The following is a 21,754-nucleotide window of genomic DNA, read 5'->3' as shown; positions in this document are numbered from 1 at the left end:
GACTGAATTCGCTGAGGAGCCCTTCCATCCACCACTAAGCGCCACGCGACAGTGTGTCCATTCCAATTTGCAGGATGGGGTCGCTTAAGCTTAGGCCCTTAGGATCCAAATGCACGCCTGAGGCTTGACTTCGATCCTCAAACCTTCAACCTGCATCCAACCATCCCCTCTATCGCAAAAGGTACTGTCGCCTTTGCATATCGACCCTCATTTCAACGCGATTCACTTGTCTCGGACACGGTGCTCGCATATAATAACGCTAATAAGTTCTACGTCTGTTTTGACTTTCTTATTTGATACCCCATTCATTCGACGGGTTAAGGGTGTTTTTTGGTAACCGAGACGCGACGTCAGCGATCTGAATACGAGACGGCGACACAAGGCCTGCGAAAGTTTTGTAAACCTCGACGAGTCGATTTCTTCAGTGTTTAACTTACGGGGCTTTACGTGGCGCACGTTATTCGGAGCCATAATTTTGACTTCTGCATAACTGGGTGTATGGGCTGCCTATAAATCACCACTTCCTTGGGGCATCCTGCGGCCTTTAAGAAATGTACGAACAATCGCCCAATCCCACAATCCCACAATCTTCCATTCTAGTCATGCGGCGAAGGAGAGATTCTAAATATCACCGCACGAATCGGTCCCTACGCCGTTCGCCCCTTGCGGGATCGTCTTCATGCTGACTTAATCCATCTAGGGCCTCAAGATACTCACGCTATGAACGGTCCAGATCACCCCGTGACCGCTCGCCTGACCGATTCGACCGAACTCTGCAGTACAATGATGGAGATAGACGCCGACCGTCTGACGCCCGAGCAGGTAATGTCGGCTTTCAGCCAGGACGGGACTTTGGTGACCCATTACGACGCGAACCACCTCGCGGACCGAAAGCCTTGATCGATGCGCCCAGTGGCCCTCGCGGCGGAGGATTTGGAGGAGAGTTCCGTGGTGGCCGTGGACGAGGGCGCGGTCGTGGATGGTCTTCGAGAGATGACAGTCGAGATCGAGGTCGAGATAGGGACATCGACTTCCGTGACCGGTACCATGATGATCGAAGCCGTGAGCGCGACCGGGATCGCGAGCGCGATAGAGACTGGCGTGAGCCAAGAGATTTCAGATCACGACGCTCACCTATCGGCCGTGCAAGGTCACCAACAAGAGATTTCCGAGACCGCGATGGCCCTTTGGGAGTAGATGCCGATAGATCTCGACGCGGTTCAAGAGACGGAGGTCCTCCCTCAGCTGGATCATCTTCCTCCGATCCCCAGTTCGGCATGGCACCCTACCCTCGCGGCGGGGGCTTCCACCGAGGACGAGGTCGTGGGAGAGGTGACTGGTCTTCGGAGCGAGGCCGCGGCAGAGGGCCTTATATGGATGATAGAGGTGATCGCTACCCACGCAGTCGGTCTCAGGAGGGCCGATGGGCAAGAGACCGCGATGAAAGGGACCGGATGGACCGGATGGATCGCTATGCTGACCCAGATACCCGACGAGACATTCGAGACGATCGCGACCCCCGCGACCGTGAACTGTTCCGAAACAAATTAGAGGCTCGTGCTAATGCCGGACACGACTCGGGGCTTTCCAGCAAAGAGGTATCGCCACCTCCTGCCGCACCTTCTGCATCTGCTTTCGGACCCGTTCCTAATCGAGGACTGAGTGTTGGAGAGGGTTATGTTTCAGCCAGCGCTGCAACAAAAATCCCCCCGACAGCCCCCCGCGCTTTCAATGATCGGCCCCCATCAGCCGGACACGACCCAACAATGCCGTCTGTCGGTCTCGGGAAAGGCATGATGCATGATGGCCCCTCGATTCCAGTTGGCCCGAGAGCCCAGCAGCCGCCGCCACCAAGGCCTTCTAGCAAGCAGTGGATCAATCCCAATCTAAAGAAGGGGCCTGACTCTCCCAAGCTGATGAGGTCACCAAGCTTTGTGCAACAACGACCGCCTTTACGACGCGGCAGCTCCCAGTATGATCATTATCACGACGATGAAAGGCGACCACGTAGTAGCGATGCGAAGTCGGAACCGCATTACGATAATCGTGCGCGAACTAATTATAGCGCGGAACCTGGAGAAATCACCGTCAAGTCCGAACGGGAGTCTCAATCTGCAAGGGCATCGATGGATAGAGACACACGACCTACTAATGCTTCCAGGCGGGATTCTTACCGATCCGGCCCTTCACCTACCATGGAGAACATGCCCAGATTTGGCCAGGAGTCAGAAATTCGCGTAAGGGACCCAAGAGAAGCTCCGAAGGAAGTGCCTCGAAGAAAGCGCTCGCAACCAATAATCAGAGCGGTCAGGTTCGAAGTTCCCCCGAAACCAGCACCTGTGGAACAGAGCTCCGAATCTGACGACGATGATGATATGGCCGACTATTTCGATATGGAGATTGGGAAGACTGAGGCTGAATTAAGCAAACTGGAAAAACCAAAGTTACCAACTCAAGTCATGGCCCGGTTTGCAGCTCTGTCTCACGGCTCAATGGTCAAGATAATCGGGGAAGGGGAGGGACTACTGAAAATGGTGAAAAAGCTACCAGGGGCAGTGAATAAGCGCGTCATTGAAAAGATACATGACCCGCCACCTATCGAGCAGGCAAAGGAAGATGTGGAAATGGCCGACGCGGTTGACAGCATGGACAAAATTGATTCCGAACCACCAAAGCAACCGCATCAGGAAGTACAGGTCGAGCTGGGTCGTGAGCTTGAGTCTATTCAAGTCAAGGGTTCTGAGGAGCCTGTTGAAGCTGCCCCCGCTCCAGAATCCGCGGCACAAGTTGGTCAGGAGACTACCGAAAGACCCATCGAACATGCTGCGAAGGCAGCTGGCTCGAAGATTGATGACAGTCCCCACGAAGAGGCTGCACCGAGTCTTGACAAGACGCCCGATCAAAGTCATATCGAGAAATCTGACGAACAACGTATCGAGAACCCCGTCGAGGAGTCTCTCGGAAAGCCTACTGATGAAGCAGAAGAGAACCATACAGAGAAACCTGTGCAAAAGGCTGAGAACGAGGATACCGAGATGTCCGTTGCACCTGAACTTGAACCAAAGTTTGTGGCTATGGATATCGACGAGCCTCCTACTGAGACTGATCGAGTCGCACCCGATAGTCCGCCGCCTCCTTCCAACAAGAAAGCCATGGATGTGCCTTCCATAGCAAGTGAGATTGCGCCTATAGAGTCGCTTGAACCTCAGAAGACGGAACGAACACTTCTGGGGGCGTCCGAGGATTCTCGCAAGGAGAAATCTGACAAGGACAAGCCAATTGACATAACTGCAGAGGTGAATGGTGTGCAGCCTACACAAAAGCTGGTGGAAAATCCAACCGGAGCCCTTCCTGAGCCTGCTCCGGCAAACCCAGATGATGCTGTTTCGGAGAAACCTGCAGAACCTTTTACTGAGCCCCGCTCCGAGAATCTAACAGAGAATGCTGAAGCTCTTGGACATAGACAGGTCGCAATTGAAGGTGCTCCTGTTTCTGTGGTGTGCCCGAATGTGGTTTTGCAAACGACGGAAACTGCATCAAAGCCACCTAGTACACCGTCACAGGTCGACGACGACGAGACTGAGTCTGAAGACGATTCTTTTATGAACCTCGATACCGTTCGACAGTACATGACCACGCCTCCAATCGATAGTCTACCAGACTACAGCTGCATGGCTTGGGATAAGGATAGTGCTTTCTTAAAGACCCTCGACTCCAGCATTGCATTGGACGAGTTCGTGGTCGAACACCTCGACAAGATGCATTTGGAGAAGTCAGCTGAACAGGACCACGACAGGAGGATTTATAAGGACAACTACGAACGGTACCTAGATTTCACCATGTCGAATGATCCAGCGGCTGTGAAGAGTCGTGGAAAGTTTTCAGTGTCGACAGGCATTGAAATTACAGGCACCGTAACGCCTGAGCCGAAGCATGAAGGAAGTGGTCGTGGACGCCGTTTCGCAACCGAAAGAGACTTGGAACGAGTTTTGCAAGCATCAATGCGCGAGGACGAGGAGAGGAAAGAGCGCGAACTTAGAATGCAGCAGGAGAAGTATCGCACTGATAAGGAAGCCATCATTCCGAACATGATTTGGAACCAGGAAGAGAAGGACAACACCAAATACCTCGATAAGAGTGGATTCACGCCTGTTGATCAGTTGGTAACAGCATGGCGGGTTTTGCCTCCAGTTAATAACTTCACTGAGGAAGAAGCCGGCTTGTTTGAGAAGAGATACTTGGAAGCACCTAAACAATGGGGTCGGGTTGCTGAAGCGATTCCGCATCGTGATTTCGGTTCTTGCATTCAGTATTACTACATGAACAAGAAGGACCTTAATCTGAAGGAGAAACTCAAGAAGCAGCCTAAGAGGCGCAGAAAGGGCAAAGCGAAGCAACGATCTAGTGCATTGGTGTCGGAACTTGGCAACGGAGACGGAGAAACCGAAGAGAACCACGACACAGGAGAAAATGGCGAGAGGCGACGACCACGACGAGCGGCCGCGCCTACATGGGGTTTCGAACAGCCCCCAGTTGACACAGAGAACTCGACACCTAATGCGACACCCGGCAGACGTGGCGGGTCCGCGAAGGTCGACCATCCCGAGAAGGTGGATGGAAGAAAGAGGCGAAGAGGCCCAAAGGAAAAGGAGCCCAAGACAGCCAAGGCGAACCAAACGTTGGCCGCTGCCCCTGGGCCTGGCAAGGGACGATCGAGGTCAAACTCCAGAGCGCTCAATACCGATGGTCCTTCAACTCTACTTCCAGCCGCCGAATCCCATCGTCTCCCAGGTCAGTTCGAGCAGCACCCTGCTGGTATGCAACTCCCTTTCTCCGTTCAGCAGCAGCAGCAGCAGCAGCAGCAGCCACAACAACCTATCCAAACCCTCGAACGACAGCAGTCAGTTGCTCCATCCTCCATCTCCGAAGTCATGGCAGCACCTTCACTTCGGCCTGACCCACCGCCTCAGCCTGCAATGGCTACATTCAACCTAGCCCATCCGCCATCAGAGCGCAAGGCGCCTACTCAGGCATCGAGCTATTGGAGCGTGTCTGAATCTAACGACTTCCCGCTCCTCCTGCGCTCGTTCGGCTCGGATTGGACAGGGATCGCAGCCCATATGGGCTCTAAAACCGCAGTCATGGTAAGTTCTGACTGTTTCACGTAGGTCCACTACTAATGCGCTCGATAGGTGAAAAATTACTTCGTCCGTCAAAAGGATCAGGGCAAGGCCGAGTGGGAGGTGCTTGTCCAGGAAGCTGACAGGAAGAGAGCTATAGGCGACAAGTTGCCCGATCCTCCACAGCCATCAACAGGAGGGCGAGGGCGGAGATATGACAGTTCAGCCGCAGCTTCTCGGCCGTTGGCTGTTGCCCCAGGTATCGATCTGCACGGAGAGACGTCGCAGCCCAAGATGGAGCCGTCAGTCCAACCCCCTCGTGGTCAACCTTTTGGCATGTATGGCAGCCCCATCGCCCAAGCGCCTATTACGCAACAACCGCTTGTCCAACCCCAACAGCAACCCATGCCTACTGGACAACATTCAACCACCCAGCCAGTAACTCAGACTATGTCCCCAGGTCCAAGGCCTTTGAGGGCACCTGTACGGCAATTCGGGTTTCCTGACGGCGAGCGCGAGCGAGAGCGTGACCGTGACCGTGAGCAAAGTGTCCGGGTACCTCTTCCGCAGAAGGCTTCCTCAAGACCTCCTGGTTCGGAACCACGGGAGCAGCGGCCTCTGGCTGCCGCGCAGCCTCTACAGCCAGCCCGGAGCGAAGCTATGATCGAACACAATGCTCAGATGGAACGTCAAAAGATGGAAATACAGCGGCTCGAACAGGAGCAGCTTGAATTGGCTCGACAGTCGGAAAGACGGGTCAAGCAGGAGCCTGAAGTGACCCCACAGCCGCATCGCTACGAACCGTTTGGGCATCGTCAACAAGGAAGTCTCGGGGGCCAGCCGCTGGCAAGGCCACCGCAAGAGCCTGGACGACCTCCATCTTATGCTCCTCCTATGCAGCAACAAGCCCCTGTGCAGCCGGTACGAAACCTAATGGGCGAGCAAACCCCTGTTCGGTCACCTCAGATGAACACTCCATCCAGCCGCCCCATGTCTGCTCTCCAGCATAGACCGTCATCTGGTTCAGTGCACGAACAATATGGCTCGGTAACACCCCAAGCTGGTACTCCAGTTCAACCACCGGCAGTGGCGCCACGTCCAGCAGAGCCTCGTAAGGGAGGTCTCAACATTATGTCACTGCTTAATGACGATCCCCCTCCACAACCCAAACGTGTCAGTGATGTGACTAGCACTCCTACCAGGCCATCACCCACTCCTCCACCCCCGGCCATGGGCCGTACGCTCCCAGGCCCAGCACCGCCTTCTCAGATGCGACGGGGCGAGGCAGAGTCATACTCTCCTTACGGTCGAGGAACCCCAGTAATGCCATCCCTCAAGCCAACATATGCGGATTCCCCTCAGCCTCAGCACATGGGCAGTTCGAGGGCATCCATCGGGGTCTCCCTAGAAGCAGCAGCAGAAAGGGACTACTACAGGCAGAATCCTTACCAGCCCAGCAGCCACAGCCGAACGAGCTCACCACAAAGTGGCCACCGATATGCTCCTCCTGGACCTCCTGGACCCCCGGGACCTCCCCAGTACCAGAACCAGGGGTATCCGACTTCATACGCTGCAGCAGGTCAACCAGCCCATGCCGGATCGCCAGGAGGGCAATACGCGCTCCACCCATCGGCCTCTCGGGCACGAGAAGTACCCCAGGGTGGCCGCGAGGCTTCATGGCCGCCGCCTCAACAACCTCCTTCCAGCATGCAGCAGCCGCCTGGGTGGGCATCTCAACAGCCACCAAATGCTCAACCCCCACCGCAGCAGCAGCAGCAGCAGCAGCAACAGCCGTGGCCTACGCAACATCCCTCATCCAAGCCTCAAACCCCAGCGCCATCTTGGGCAACTTCACAACCACCTTCACAGCCTCCGCCTCAGCAAGCTCACCATATGTCCATGAGAGACGATGGGCGTAATTCTTACTTTGCCAGTGGACCTGGCATGCCGCCGCAGCAGCATCATATGCAAGGACGCTACCCACCCACAGTGTCGCGTGGCCCAGAGTCAGTGCCACCTCCGCAGCCATACTCACGTTATGCTTCTACACCTGGCCCTGGCCCTGGCCCGCCTCGAGAGATTCCCGGCCGCAGCTACACGCCCATCAGTAGCTACGACCCACGCGGGCCACCCCAGCCTCCGCCGGGAGCACCGGTTTATCCCGGGCATGATCCAAGAGATCCACGAGGAGATCCTCGAGTTGATCCAAGGGGGGATCCAAGAGACCCAAGAGACATGATGAGGGGAGGACTGAGACCACATGAGTACGAAAGGCTTCCAGATCAATACAGGAGGTAGATCAACATGCGGATGACTTATATTCATATGTTGGAAGTTAGACAGGGTTCGTATTCTAGGAGTACCATGAATGAGTTTTGGCGCAACTGAGGCGATAGGCTATGCAGCATGAGCGGTCTGAATTCTCTGTAAATTATATACCTACACTGTGATTGATTTTATGAATTGGACAAGCGAAGTTGATAAGGCAAGCAAACCTGTTATTACCCGTGTGCTGATTTGTCACTTTGATGTTTCGCTAAAGTGTGTCGTGAGAGGCTCAAGAGCTTCATGAGCCGAACCCCACTAATGAGAGTAAATACCCACTGTAACATAGGTACTTAACTAAAGTAAACAACCCCGCCAAAACTTCCTCACGCTGGGGGTAACGCGTTGAAACCAACGACAACCTTCCACAGCCTTGAAAGCAAACACAGAAATACATTCGTAATGGCCTCCCACTCGAGGTCAGCATCCGCGATGGGCGGTCAGGAGAAGACGTACTTTGAGCAGCAGCGCGAGGCTCTGATAGGCGAGATTGCAATGGCACGTCATGTCTCCCCATAGGTAGTCAATAGCGTTTATGCTAACATTATGCTGTCCAGAGTTTTGAGCACGTCTTGGCCAACATCAACAAGTTAAACCGATCTCTCGAGGCAGTCACCGCTGTATGAACAACAGTCTCTTTCGAGAGGACCAAGCTAATAGAGACGGGTGCACAGGTCGGCAACGAATTCTCCTCGGTCGAGGCACTATGGTCGCAATTCGAGAACGTCATGGACAAAGATGGCAAGGCTGAAGGCGAGACAGATCAGGCTGATCAGACGGAGCATCATGAAGAAGAAGGTGATACTACAGTGAAGCACGAGGGGGCGTAATGGGGGTTTGGAAGGCTGTATATGATACCCTGCGGATAACGAATTAATGACCAAGTAATACAAGACCTCAAGGCAAATTATCACCAAGGATCGTTCGTGATGGTATAACTTACCATAGCGATTTCATACATCAAGAAATATTAGAACACGTCACCTCTATCAGGAGTAATATTTTCAACGAATCAATCTTGACTGTCTGATCTTAATCTGTCTGGTTCTTGTATCTACCCTTCACCAAGACATCCCCTCAAATCCAGAGTCTAACAATCTGTACCAGAACCGACTTAACAATCTTGATCCGGCTTCTTCGGCTCAGGGCGGCAATCATTGACCAATAGCCAGACAGGTCCAAAAAAAGAAATCAACAAATCAAACAAGCAATCCTCATCTTCGTTCTCGCATCCGTATTCGTCGGTATCCAGTAGGACTCTTCTGAGTTGTTATGAGGCGCTCAATACCCTCATATCTCAACATGGTAGACGGAAGAAACAAAGGTTCATACGATAGTAATTGGTAGGTGTTGTCTCAACTCTTTGCAAGTGGATGGATTGTTTGGTCCATATCGTCGTAGGCCAGTCTCGTAGACGAACATCGCAAAGGGTAAAGCAAGTATAAAAGCAAACAAAAGGCAAAGCCAATAGCGCGCGCTCATCGCTGCGTCAAGTCGTGTTTGGGCGTATCCCATCATGGGTATCATGGTATGTATCATCATGATAGTTAGCCTTGCACTTGATGGCAAAGGCAATAGGTAAAAGGGGGAGATAGCTAGGTATCTGTGGGCGCTATATAGCTGCACCAAGTGGTTTATGTAGAGTTGTTAAATGTTGGTTCCCGACGTAGAACCAGCTGTCAAGATATCGTGTGATCTTTGGAGATGTTGTGGTAGGGTGAGCAAGTAGTTTTAAGATTTCCTTCAGCTAAACAGGGGACATTCCTGTCAGATAAGCTTTGCAGCTCTCTCTGTGGTATATGTCTTTTTTTTTTCTTCGACTTTTTCTTCTTTTTTTCATGCCTCGTCGTCTCACATTTCTGTTGATGAGAGATCAAAAGAACTCGTTGGTTGGATCAACGGTCTTGTCGACATGGTTACCGGCGATTTCTTGATAATCGCGACCATAGCGAGCAGCCACCTCGGATTCGGGGCTCTCAATATCGACAGGCTCGAAGCCCTCATACTTGCGGTACGTGATTTTTTCTTCCTGCTGCGTTTCTCGGATGAGCTCGACCGCATGTTGCAGGTTGTCAGTGGGCTCATGGCCACATTCTTGGGCACAATGGAGGATTTGCCCCCTCATCCTCTCGTAATTCTCGTCCAAGTACTCGCACATGCGAAAAGCGGCGGTCGCCTCGCGATTGATTTTGACCGCAAGGCGCCGGCCCTCGATGATATGTCTCTCTACAGATCGGTAGATCTTGAGACGTCGGCGACGAGCGGCCTCCTCGTTCTCTTGCTCTTGTTCCCTAAGCCTCTGCTGCTGGTTGTACTTGTGTACGGAGGCTACTACATCTGCTCGATCCCATTCAGCAAAGATGATTTCGTTTCGGGACATAGATGGTTGCATTTGAGCGATGTATTTTTCCTTTGCCAGGGAATCTATGTGAATAGATTCTTTGATTCGATCGCATTCGTTGAAAACCGTTTGTGGCTTACAACCCTGAATAACGGGCGCTTCAGGGTGCGCGAGAGCAGTCTCAACCTCAGCCTAGAGTTTATGTTAGCACCAAAGGCTGAAAGACGGAGAGGGAGATATGCTTACCCGGCTTGGCTTGTAACCCATGGCAGACAGATCTCCATCGCTCCCTGCAGTTGAAGTAGCTTGTTCGTACAGCTGCTCTGCTTTGTCGTCACGAAACATCCCGCCGATCGAGGTCAACTCGGCAATTCCATCTCGCCAAGTGACCACAGCTTTAGGATCACGAGCCGCTATGCAACTTAGTAAGTATATAAGATAGAGAAGCATGTGTCAACTTACCAATCAATCTTTCGGGGCTCTCACTCCGGACGTTCTCAAGGGTTGTGAAAAACCCGCCGAGTCTCTCTATCTTGAGCTCCTTGATCAAAGCCTCCGTGGCTGGCTGTCCCGGAGTAAAGTCCTCGGGGATTTCTTCCTCCCACTCCTCATATCCTTGTACGTCGGATACCATGTCATCAGTGGCGGCGTAATACTAGTCACCGTCCACTGAATCCTGGTAGTAGAGTCCCTCAGGCACAAATCTGTCCGAGCTTCTTGCTCTTGTCAGGATCAACTCGGTTTGGTCGCTGGCATCGTCTTTCTGCTCGGCATTTGGTTCTGGGGTCTTCTGCCCCTCGCATCCAAGGTTTGTGTCCTGATCCTCGATACTCGGGATTACCTTGGAGTTGTTTGTCGCAGCGATCGAAGATTCGTTGGAGGCGATCCTGTTGGGCGGCAGCTCAAGGTCTTCCGTCATTTCTCTTAGTAGTCGCTGTTCGCCCAACTCTCCGGGCTCGTCTACGGCGATCGACTTCGTTTCATCCATATTTGGTCCAAGCAGCCCGATGCTACGAATTCGATCAACAACTGCAAGGGAGCTTCGGTGGCGGGCATATGCCTACAATTGACGGTCAGAAGTCTGATTTCAGTTATGTTCTAGCCAATACCACAGCAAACTTACTTCTTCAACAGTCTCGACCTCCGTAGGGTCACCTCCGTGCTGCCATGTCCGGGGTGGATGGACATCTAGGAGTTGTTAGCCTGTACGAGAAAAAGGCTCGCCTTGTGTGGAAACTTACCATTGGTTGTATCGCGCTCGACTGTTTCTCGCGGAATTTGATTCTGGTCGGCGTCACTATGAGCATCCTGGTTCATGGTTCGGTCAGATCGAGTCTTGAATTCTACAATCTGTGCCTGTTTTTTCTCCATGTGAACTCCCACGGCAACCAGAGGGTCTTGGTTAGTGAACTCGTCGCGCACTTGTTGGTTGTGGTTCTGGTTATCAGAATATGGGACTGGGGTCATTGCAGGCCGAGGGGGGAGATTTTGATCCATCGAAACATCAAACTTTGACGGATATGAATGGAGGCTTGGAGTCATTGGGGACACAGGGGACACAGGGGACACAGGGGCCCCGCGAGCTATTTCCTGCGTCGTAGTGTTGAGGTCGCCAGAGAACTCTCGAATAAGCTGGCCCATTTCGTTTTTCCCAGCTGGGAGCTTCCAATCCAGGCCCTTGAATGTTCTGTCTTGTCTGTGAGACTGTTGTCAGTGTTCTCGATCACATTGAATACATCTGCAGAGAATACTTACTCGACAATTTGATTGGCAAGTTGCCCGTCACCCTGGCCGAGAATCTGCCAGGAGGATTGGGAATGACCCATGTTAGAGAACTCAGACTTGGCCTTTCCAACCAGCAATGTCCTCCATCGAGGAGATAGTCGGCCCTTGTGCTTCAGTTTTCCGTTCCCATCACCCTTGAATTTTGCGTCTTCACCAGACTTGTCGCTACCCATCAGCATACTCAAGACAGATCTCAATGAGAATTTTGACGACGATTTACTCGTGAGGTTGTTGTTGTTTGTTTGTTCCTGCCCAGGGTTCTCGTTCTGTAGACCATTGTCCTCCTGTCGAGCAGTATTTTCCTGGTGAGCAGTACTTTCATGGTGAGCAGTCTCCTGGTGAGCATTCATTTCCAGTCCAACATCCTTTTCCTATTCAGTGATGAAGGTCCGTAGATCAATGCGCCGCAGCTCAGTCTCCTCTATTTGTCGACTAATGTCTTGCTGTAGATCAACAAAGTATTCTCTTTGAGATTTAAGAAGCTCGTAACGTGCCATTGAGGCTCCATAGCCATCTGATGTGTTGTCGCTTTCGTCTTGAGAAGGACATTCGTCTTCAGAGATACTCGAGTTCCCACTGCTGAGATGCGTGGATGGGTTGGAAGTACAATTTCGTCCGCCGATCGTGATGCTCTCACGGTTGGTGGCGGCATCAAGGGGGTTCCCTTCAGAGCTGCCCTGAAGGTTAGCTTGCTGGATTATAGTTGTGCATGTTGTCATAACAGACACGTCGTCGCCGTTAGTTTGACGAGTAGCAGAGTACTGAGGGCTCTTGCCGACGGGCTTTCGTGATGAAGTGTTGACAGATACGATATTGGCTTGTGTCTCGCTACTTTCACCGACTTCAGTGATAGGATCAAGCTGATGTGGGACGTGAATGTCACTCGGAGCGGACTTTACTCGCTTGTGAAGCTTGTTTCCTGACTTTGTATCGAATAGTTTTGCCCAAGATAATTTAATATTCTTTCGTTCTGGACCGCTTTCGTTTGCGTCGCGTAGTTCTAGAAGAGCAAAGGTTAGTTGAGCAAAAAGGTAAACAAAGTATTCAGTTCCATACCATCGACTCCTGCCTCGGACCGTTTCTTCTCATTCGCAGAGAATACATCTTGAAATGCCAGTTAGCATATGATTTGGTATATTCCTGGTGTCCTTTGGCACCAATTTGAAACTCACTTCTCAGCTCAGCTTTACTCTTCTTGACAAAATCACGGAATTTGACTTCTTGAGGCGAAGAAGCTCCTACTATAATATCAGCATTATGCTCTCAACATGGCAGAAGACAGCATATTTGTATCGACTCACTGGTAGAAGTAGGGACATAGATGCCGTCGTCATATCGGTGCCTAGCTAGGAAGCCCGCGATCCATTTGCTGCTCCCAAGAGCAGCAGGGTAGGATGCAGAGCCCTGCATCGTGAAAGATGTTTCGGGGAAACGAAGTGAAGATGATGACAACAAGGATGGTAGGTTGAAGAGACTTGGTCACTGTAGTGAGACGAAGTCTTGATGTTAGGATGTTGAGATGATGTCACGTTGTTGAGTGAAGGTGAAGAAGTTGAGTGTGATGGAGAGAAGAGAAGGAAGAAAACAGACGGAGGGAACAGAAGATATATGAGATGTGGCTGAAAGCGCTTGTTTTGAAGCAATGAGGATGAATCATTCTAGCTGCCACTGCTATCGTCCCTGGCAGCCGGCAGCAACTGGCAAGCAAAGTGGGAATAGGATCATGGGCGGTTCACACTGGTAGCTGGCAGCTTTTAGTGCCACTGCCAGTGGCAACAGAGCCGATCTTCCACAGAATCTCCTGTATCCACACAGTACATGCAGCTCCATGGTCCTATATGAAGACACCAGATGACATACCACTACAGATTTTCACGAGAATGCCCATCAACAATGAACAGTGTTGCTTGGGGCAATGCAACTGGCAATAACTTCGTTTGATCAAGTTCCAGAGACTTCAGAGTCTATCCAAAGATCAAAGTATGGCTACTGTTTATCAGAGTGTCTGGATCCCATTTCTTAGTTATTACTAGAAATCTATAATACAACGAGGGCTGGCTCGTTACCGTTGACTCCGTTTTCCCCATCTCGCCTCCATACTAAACACTAACTGAATGTGATATGCCTCTAGCTTACTTACAATAAACCACATCTGAATATTACCTGTTACACTTAATGCCATGCGATAACTCGACCGTCATTTACTTCTTCCCCTTAGCCTTGGCACTAGTAGCTTTGGCCTTGGTTCGACCTCGCTTGGGTTTGTCCTCGTCTTCTTCTTCGTCGTCGCCAGCAGCTTTGGCCGCCTTCTTGGCGACCTTCTTGGCTTTCGGTTTTTTTATATACTTGTCCTTCTTGAAATCGATCTCGTCATCTTCTTCGTCGACTTCGGGTGCCTCGACTGCCTCGGCATCATCATCTTCCACAGCTTCTTCAAGATCAGGAACCTCCTTGGGCTGAGCCTTGGGAGCGACGACACTGCTGGCCTTCATGAAGGGAACTGGGTGGCTCATTGCATTGTATCTAGAGAGCTCGTTAGTTGCATATCGGAGCATGGGTAAATGGTCAACCTACGTTCGGGTGAAAGCAGCTTTGGTCTTGGTCTCAATCTTGACATGTTCCTCGTCCATCGGTCCGACACCGAGTTCCTGAACAGCGTCGAAATCTTCACGAGTCAAGTAGTAACTGTCCATCAGATCAATGACCTCTGGCACTGCCTCGTTGCCCTGCTTCTGTAGACGATCTACAAGCTGCGTCCAGAGGATAGGAAGGTACTGCTGGCGAATCTCGTTATGATCGCCAGAAGATTTGAGGCGCATGTGAGAGTGAACCTCTCGAATCGACCTGCCCAACCTTCCGTACTTGCTATTGTTGCCCAGCCACGACGTGAAGTTGGAGCCCATGAGCTGGCCTGCTATAAAGCTGGCGGGCCGGACCGTGCTAAACACAGCATGTGCGGGCATCAGGCTCCAGTGTTGCTGGGGTCCGTGGATCATGCGATCGACAAGGTCTCCGTCGCTGATGCTCTCTGCTGCATTGTCGAACAGTTCGAGAGCTTTGAGCTTGAGCTCGCGTTGGTTATACCCCTTTCCATTTAACGCCATGGGTTTTGTTCGGAGATAATTCTCTTGTATCATAAGATAGCTGAACTCGTGGTCGTTGAAATAGAGCTCAATCTTATCATTGAGTGTCGATTTGCTTGCGGGGGTGAACAACCCACCTGCCAGCATCTTTTGACAGATGTCCCACGGCTTAAGGATGACGTGCTTTTCCCAAGCCTTAGACATGGCCTTGCTCTGGTCGAAGTCCATACTTGTCTGGTCTAATTTGGCTGTGGAAATCATGTTGATGATCTGCCTAATATCCTTGTTGCTTCCCTCGATGAGAGCATCTACCACAGAAGCAGGAAGCTTGAGCCCTTCTCTGTGGCAAATAGTCATGACGCGAGATCGAACTTGGTCCACAGTTGGGCGATTGAACCGGATGTCGAAAGCTGCATGGTCGAAAGGCTTCATCTTGGGCAGTCTTCGCTCGTTACAGATGAGTATTAAGGGAACCTGTGTCTTTTTGCAGAACTTTGCCAAAGCCCCGACACCGCCTCGATCACCCGCAGACATACCGTCAACCTCATCCATGATGAGAACAATCTTCTTCTTGGTTGCATCCACATCTTTGCCATCGCCAGCAAAGTACCCGAGAAGCGACGTGTTGTTCATCACATCGCTCACTCCGTTTTCGACGAGCTTTTTGCTTCGAGTGTCGCTAGCGTTACTCTCCAAAACGTCATATCCCTCCAGTTTCGCAGCTAGGTGAGCAGCCGTTGTCTTGCCGATTCCAGGGGGTCCAGAGATGATGATGGCGCGCTCGCCGCCCATCCCGTCAGCGCCCCTCCTTTGAAAGTTGTATTTCTTATGTTTTGGCCAGTTTCTGAGCCAGTTTTGGATTTTTTCGACTTGAGCCTTGTTGCCACAAATATGACCAAGCTGTGTGGGTGCATACTTTGAAGTCAGTAACTGAACAGGGGGTGCCGCAGCAGCCTTCACAGGAGGACCTCCAGCGGCGGCTGCTTTTTTGGCGGCCTTCGCAGCCTCTGCCTTTCGAGCCTTCTCTTCAGCCTCCATCTCTGCGACTTGTTTCTTGACTTTGTCTTCTTCTGCCTTCTTCTTCTCCTGCGCCTTCTGTGCTCCTTTGCCGCCACCTCCAAATGCAGGAAGTTTGCGGATCAGTTCAAAAAGTCCGTTCTCGTCAATTGTCTTGATGCCGATAGACTTAATCTTTGCCAGCTTACTTGGCCCAGCGTCTTCTCCCAAAACCACAAAGCTTGTCTTGCTGCTCGGCTGGCCGACGACTTTGCCACCATACCTCTTGACAAGAGCTTGGCCCTCATCACGACTGATGGTCTGCAAAACACCCGTGAAGACAAAACTGAGACCAGTCAAGCATTCATCCGCACCCTCAGGGAGGTCGGCTGCACCAGCAGCTGGCTGAGCAGATGCATTACCGCCTCCAAATGCGTTCTTTCGCCAATCGAACTTGGCATTGGCATCTTTGGGTGGTGGTGTAGGGGCACGAACGGTGGTCACGTTATCGAGAATATCCTTGATCTCTTCATCTTCAGGCTCATCATTCTTTCTTGGAGCCCGAGGTTTGGCTGCGGCTTTAGGTTTGGCAGTAGCCGCTTTCTTGCGTGGAGCCTCTTCTTCCGACTCTTCTGAGTCTTCTGATAAAGATTTTCGCTTTCTGCCTTTTGCTGTAGGCTTGGTCTCTTCTTTCTCTTCCTTCTTGGCGGCGGATGGGCGACCTCGGGTCGCTATTCGCTTTGGCTTAGGAAGTTCCTCATCCTCGGATTCGTCCTCCTCGTAGTCGTCGTTCTTGCGCTTACTTCCACCCTTGGCATCGGCTGCAAAAATATCTTCGTCGTCATCGTCTCCGTCATCCATGTAAGCATCAGAATCCTGATCGGCATTGTGGCGTGAGTAAGAGGTTGTTGATTTTCGTGTGGCAGGAGCTTTGTCATTCTTCGCTGTTGTTGCGGGCTTCGAAGCAGTAGGCTTTCCTCGGGGACTTGACCGAACGGGAATATCAGGCTTTGCAGCAGACTTTTTGGGCGTTGCTGAACTCGTAGGCTTGCTGTTCTTTGTGGAAGCGAAGTAATCATCGGCAGAAATAGCCACGCCCTTAGTTTCCTCCTCCCTGTAAAAATTCAATTAGAAGGCAATTGACAAGACAGAAGTCAAAAGACAAACTTGGCTTTTCTCTTCGGGGCGGCCTTAGTGGTAGGCTTTTGCACTCTGCTCGGGATTAGTTTGGTTGTAATAACAAGTGGAAGGAGAACAACTTACTCTACTGCTTCATCTTCGTCATCGTCGCTATCTTCGACGACTTTTCTTCCCTCTGAAATTATATTAGTACCGTTGTTATGTCCAAGAGGAGTATTGTTTGGCTTACTTGTACGCTTGCTCTTGGCCAGCTCCTCAGCTTTTCTTGGAGCAGGTTTTGGGGCGCCACCACCCTTAGGTCCAAAGAAAGACCGGATATCGGAAGGCATTTTTGTCAATCTCGCTTTTTCCTTTTTTTTCCTTCTTCTTCTTTTTTTACTGGTGATTCAAGAAGTGCATCGACCTTTTTAATGGCATACGCCAATGTTGCCTGGGTGAGGATGGGTAACGTGAACCAGGCAATCAAGAAGCAGCCTAGAAGTCCGAGTCTAGTGACGTGCACGGTAGCTCTTATCAAACGCGAAGCTGACGCGAGGTCCGTGACTGCGAGCTAAAGTGGTTCCAGGCTGTGGGCCTTGAAATTTAGGCCTCAATATTAGCCCACCTTCGGTATCGGGAAGATTTTCTGGAGCTCCGTTGTTCGAGGCAGCTTCAAGTCAACTCCGATCGCCGCCATGAAGCTCACTAACACATCGATATTGCTCAATGCCTTCCAGGGGTTGAGGTTGTGTGCCTCTTCTCCTCTGCGACAATTTCATACCCCTCTTCGGCAGTCTTTGAAGACACTTGATGCGATTCGACGACCTCAAAATGTTCGAGCCTTTTCGACGACCCCATCAATGTTGGGCAACTGGCTTGAGCCAAACCTGAACCGAAAGAAGAAGATGGCAAAGGGACGCCCTCGTGTGGCCACAGGTGGTTCGACCAAGGGTACGACAGTGATTTGGGGCGACTATGGTCTACGAATGACGGATCACCACCGAAGAATCAGCGCCAAACAACTGAAGATGGCCGAGGACACCATTAAAGTGCGACTTCGAGGTCAAAAATACCGATTGTATAAGCGAAAGAACTGTAACGTTGGTGTATATGTCAGCGGTAACGATGTAAGATTGGCCTTCCCAGACTTGGGTGGAACATCGGCTTATGGTTTTACAGATGCGTATGGGTAAAGGTAAAGGTTCATTCGATCACTGGGCAACCCGAATGGCTGTTAGCCAGATTCTGTTCGAAATCCGAGGACGACTTCACGAGCAAGTTGTGAGAGATGCTTTCCGTTTGGCTGGTAACAAGCTGCCTGGTGAATATCCTACAGCCTTATTTATTGAGCACAACTAATCACAATCTCAGGTCAATGGGAATTCGTTAAGAAGGGAGAGCCTCCCATGGTTGGAATCACCAAGTTGGACGGCGTGACTCTAGAAGAGTTGAAAAGACCTCGACGACACATTGCTCCTGTTGAGCTACTGGAGGCTTCCTCGCCTACAACTGAGACTCTGGTCGGGAGCACTTCTGAAGCTTCCCGCAACCCCTAGAGATTTTGACTGATGAGACGATGCCATGTACATTATGGAAGTGTAGATCTGTTGTTGTAACTTGTATGAATACCAAATTCTGGATCTACTGATTCTGGAAGTAACCAAAATGAGATTTACATTCAACATTCTTACAACGGCATAGAACCGATGATGAAGTTGATGTTTTCTTGTTGACCATCAATGCTTTTCGTTAGCGAAACCATTTTAATTCGTGCAATACCTATCCTATCACTCGTTGCCTGCTGAACGGCTGTCACAGTTGGATGTTGTGCACGGACCATTTCATTTTCAAGACATCATCCACTCTGCCACTTTACGCGACAACGCGTCTTCCACCATTTCCCAAAAAGCTGTCTCAACACAATTCTCACCTCCAAACCAAGCAGCTTCCACGATGGCACTTATTGTTGACAAGCACCGACCTCGGTCTCTCGAGACCCTCACATATCACAATGAGTTGTCAGAACGTCTTCGCTCTCTTGTAAGTCAATAAACCTAGCCTTGATGAGCAGCATTGTTGACTAGTATTACTTTCAGGCCCAGAACGGTGACTTCCCTCACCTACTTGTGTACGGGCCTTCAGGTGCTGGAAAGAAAACCCGAATTGTCGCTACGCTGAAAGAGCTCTACGGTCCAGGTGTAGAGAAGATCAAAATCGATGCTCGAGTATTCCAGACGACTAGCAATCGAAAGCTCGAGTTCAACATTGTCGCCTCCGTCTATCACCTCGAAATCACACCATCCGACGTTGGAAACTACGACAGAGTTGTTGTTCAGGACCTTCTTAAAGAGGTTGCACAAACGCAACAAGTGGATCAATCAGCGAAACAAAAGTTCAAGGTCGTGGTCATCAACGAAGCGGATCACCTGACAAGAGATGCACAAGCAGCTCTGCGACGAACGATGGAAAAGTACTCGCCCAACCTCCGACTAATCCTCTTGGCGAATTCTACTGCCAATATTATTGCTCCGATTCGCTCAAGAACTCTACTGGTCAGAGTAGCGGCCCCAACGCACGAGGAAATATGTGATGTGCTAGCCGTATCAGCGAAGAAAGAGGGTTGGCCCGTCGTGGAGGGTCTTCACAAGCGAATAGCGGAGGAGAGTGGACGAAACCTTCGACGAGCTCTCTTGATGTACGAAGCTGTTCATGCACAAAAGTACGTTCTCCCTAGTGAAATTGATGGCTGTGGTGTCAAGTAAAAGCTAACCTAGTTGATAGTGAGAAAGTCACTGATAGCACAGCCATCCCACCGGCAGATTGGGAGGCCCTTATCGGCCAGATCGCAAAGGAGATCCTTGAAGAACACTCGCCAGCCAGGATCCTGCAGGTACGGTCAAAGCTTTACGATCTCTTGACACACTGCATTCCCCCCACTACTATCCTCAAGACCTTGGCGTTCAAGCTGATTGCCCTCATTGATGATGGGTTGAAAGGTGAAGTTATCCAGTGGGCGGCTTTCTATGAGCATCGCATCAAGACCGGAACCAAAGTTATATTCCATCTGGAGGCTTTCGTAGCGAAGTTCATGAGAATTGTCGAGATGCATTTGATGAGTATGGATATGTAATTATACTAGAGGTTATTCGGCGTTTTAGGAAGGTTGATGTGGCAAAATCTACGGAACTCGACGGTGCGTGCATGTCGATGCTTCGCTCTATCTCACTATCAGTCATGAGTCTTGTAATGTGCTGCATGATATAAGCTGGCAAAGGAGAGTCATGGTCATATTGTGAAGTAACTGAATAAGAGATATTGGCTCTAAGAGTGCACGTGGGTCTCGTTGGCCGTCAAACTTGAGATACCTTACCATAGAAACATGCCGTGCAGCCCGGACCCGATACGGAGAATCATGATGAAGTGGGGGATGAGGATGGGGAAACGGAACCTTTTTTAGATACCGTGTGCCTGGCTAGTATGGAGCGCATGGAGAAATGGAAGGAGTATTATTGGCTATGGTATTTCCTCTGTGTTGGAGAACATCACTGATATTGATAAAACTACCAGGCTAAGCCCGTTGTTGCCCTTATATAGAAATACATGTGTAGTAAATTATTAAATCTTTTACTATAGCTTCTTTAGAGGCCAGGATGAGAAGGGACCTGCAAAACCCAAGTCCGCGAGTTTATCGCGAATATGGGCAGTAACTTTAGTGAAAAAACAAAAGTTTGCTGTATGATGGCGCATTCACCACTGAGAATAACCGCGGGAACTCATGAGGAAGACCGGCTGGATGAGGGGAGCCAGATCTGACCTCCGTAGTGCGTGCGTGAACTGTCTTTCCAATGAGTGCAACTTCAGGATACTGTATAGTAAAGGAAATGCGGTCATGGCAAACGGACAAGTCCCATTCGCTGATTGCATCACTTTATGACAATATCTCGGTCGAGTCCCGAAGATACGGCCAGCCGGCAACATTCTAGATCTAAAACGTGGCTGGAATGACAGGCGAAGCCACAATCTTGGGGCTTCCGTGGCTTCGGCTATAAGATGCATGTCGACCCGACCGTTGGGGCACAGATCAACATGGGGACAGGGATTGACTTTGGAAGATTGACATGGAGATGCCAATTGGGGACGGTCATCATGATGGGCGATCTCGCGGGAAGCTAGCGGCGAGACGGAGAATCGCTCTGATCTTTATTTTTCTTTACAGAACCTACCTATATAAAATTACCTTGGCGATCTTTTAGACACCTGTCATACACATGTTGATAAATGCAGTAGCACGTAACGATGTCCTCGTCTCCAAATTTGTGGTCTCTAGGTACCTATATTGGAGTCATTTTGGTACACAATCTCTAATACCGTAGCAAAAGTACTCTATCAGAAATAGTAAATAAAGTACTTTCTCCAAAAGAGGAAAGTATAGAGTACATGCAGTGTTCTCTACAGACCTAGACCCGCAGACTGACAACGAAAATGTCCTAACAAACTCAAGTTTGTTGAGAGGGAAGAACTCACAGGGAATTAGACCCTGAATGTTTTGCCATGAAGGGGCGAAGTCGGAGGCTGAGATAGACCAATCAAGTTGTATAAATCTTGACCCCGAATGCGGGGGCCCGTATGAGGGGCATCTGCACCTGCCACGCCGCAACAAGGTGGGGTCAAATCGAAGACCCATTAAAGCCAGTTGCCTCGAAACGGCAATAAGAGCACAGCCAGTAGATAAGAGAACACGCCGTATATCCTCTTGCAGACATCACTGCTGAAAGTGTTGCCAGTTGAGAGCCATAGCATCGAATCCTCCGAACAGGAATCCAGCGTGAGAGCGATCTCGGCTCACTGTCGACAGAAAGGGTCATTGTTGTCCTGCATTGGCGAAATGCAACGCCTTGACCGGGTTCCACTATATTGCCGGCCTCCCAAAACTCCACCCTATTTGTGACTATGATCAATCACATAACACGTTTTGGCTACCAGTA

At 50.7% G+C, this 21,754-nt stretch overlaps 6 protein-coding genes; 4 read left to right on the top strand and 2 right to left on the bottom strand.

The window, feature by feature from the left end:
- Nucleotides 1-551: 551 nt before the first annotated feature.
- On the top strand, nt 552-7,418 carry FFUJ_00827 (uncharacterized protein; the record flags this gene model as incomplete). XM_023570729.1 has 3 exons in its annotated part: nt 552-643; nt 701-5,144; nt 5,193-7,418. The coding sequence occupies 3 exons, from the start codon at nt 552-554 to the stop codon at nt 7,416-7,418; spliced, it is 6,762 nt and encodes a 2,253-aa protein (XP_023424687.1).
- Nucleotides 7,419-7,877: 459 nt separating this feature from the next.
- Nucleotides 7,878-8,275, top strand: FFUJ_00828 (uncharacterized protein; the record flags this gene model as incomplete). XM_023570718.1 has 3 exons in its annotated part: nt 7,878-7,952; nt 8,003-8,065; nt 8,120-8,275. The coding sequence occupies 3 exons, from the start codon at nt 7,878-7,880 to the stop codon at nt 8,273-8,275; spliced, it is 294 nt and encodes a 97-aa protein (XP_023424686.1).
- A 1,043-nt stretch (nt 8,276-9,318) lies between these two features.
- Nucleotides 9,319-12,981, bottom strand: FFUJ_00829 (uncharacterized protein; the record flags this gene model as incomplete). XM_023570707.1 has 11 exons in its annotated part: nt 9,319-9,978; nt 10,033-10,199; nt 10,249-10,401; nt 10,450-10,846; nt 10,910-10,974; nt 11,028-11,482; nt 11,542-11,942; nt 12,027-12,571; nt 12,628-12,675; nt 12,744-12,809; nt 12,873-12,981. The coding sequence occupies 11 exons, from the start codon at nt 12,979-12,981 to the stop codon at nt 9,319-9,321; spliced, it is 3,066 nt and encodes a 1,021-aa protein (XP_023424685.1).
- Nucleotides 12,982-13,772: 791 nt separating this feature from the next.
- FFUJ_00830 (related to replication factor C protein) lies at nt 13,773-17,119 on the bottom strand (the record flags this gene model as incomplete). XM_023570696.1 has 5 exons in its annotated part: nt 13,773-14,094; nt 14,146-16,764; nt 16,818-16,862; nt 16,914-16,965; nt 17,020-17,119. The coding sequence occupies 5 exons, from the start codon at nt 17,117-17,119 to the stop codon at nt 13,773-13,775; spliced, it is 3,138 nt and encodes a 1,045-aa protein (XP_023424684.1).
- Nucleotides 17,120-17,464: 345 nt separating this feature from the next.
- On the top strand, nt 17,465-18,325 carry FFUJ_00831 (related to ribosomal protein L16 precursor, mitochondrial; the record flags this gene model as incomplete). XM_023570685.1 has 3 exons in its annotated part: nt 17,465-17,896; nt 17,949-18,090; nt 18,141-18,325. 3 exons carry the CDS (start codon nt 17,465-17,467, stop codon nt 18,323-18,325), a joined length of 759 nt encoding a protein of 252 aa, XP_023424683.1.
- Nucleotides 18,326-18,722: 397 nt separating this feature from the next.
- Nucleotides 18,723-19,899, top strand: FFUJ_00832 (probable replication factor C 38K chain; the record flags this gene model as incomplete). XM_023570674.1 has 3 exons in its annotated part: nt 18,723-18,809; nt 18,866-19,488; nt 19,551-19,899. 3 exons carry the CDS (start codon nt 18,723-18,725, stop codon nt 19,897-19,899), a joined length of 1,059 nt encoding a protein of 352 aa, XP_023424682.1.
- Between the last annotated feature and the right edge of the window lie 1,855 nt (nt 19,900-21,754).

Source organism: Fusarium fujikuroi, chromosome FFUJ_chr01 (genome assembly GCF_900079805.1).
Source record: "Fusarium fujikuroi IMI 58289 draft genome, chromosome FFUJ_chr01".
Classification (NCBI taxonomy): domain Eukaryota; kingdom Fungi; phylum Ascomycota; class Sordariomycetes; order Hypocreales; family Nectriaceae; genus Fusarium; species Fusarium fujikuroi.
Note: the sequence above shows the minus strand (reverse complement) of the source record. Positions and strands in the feature narration are given on the sequence as shown.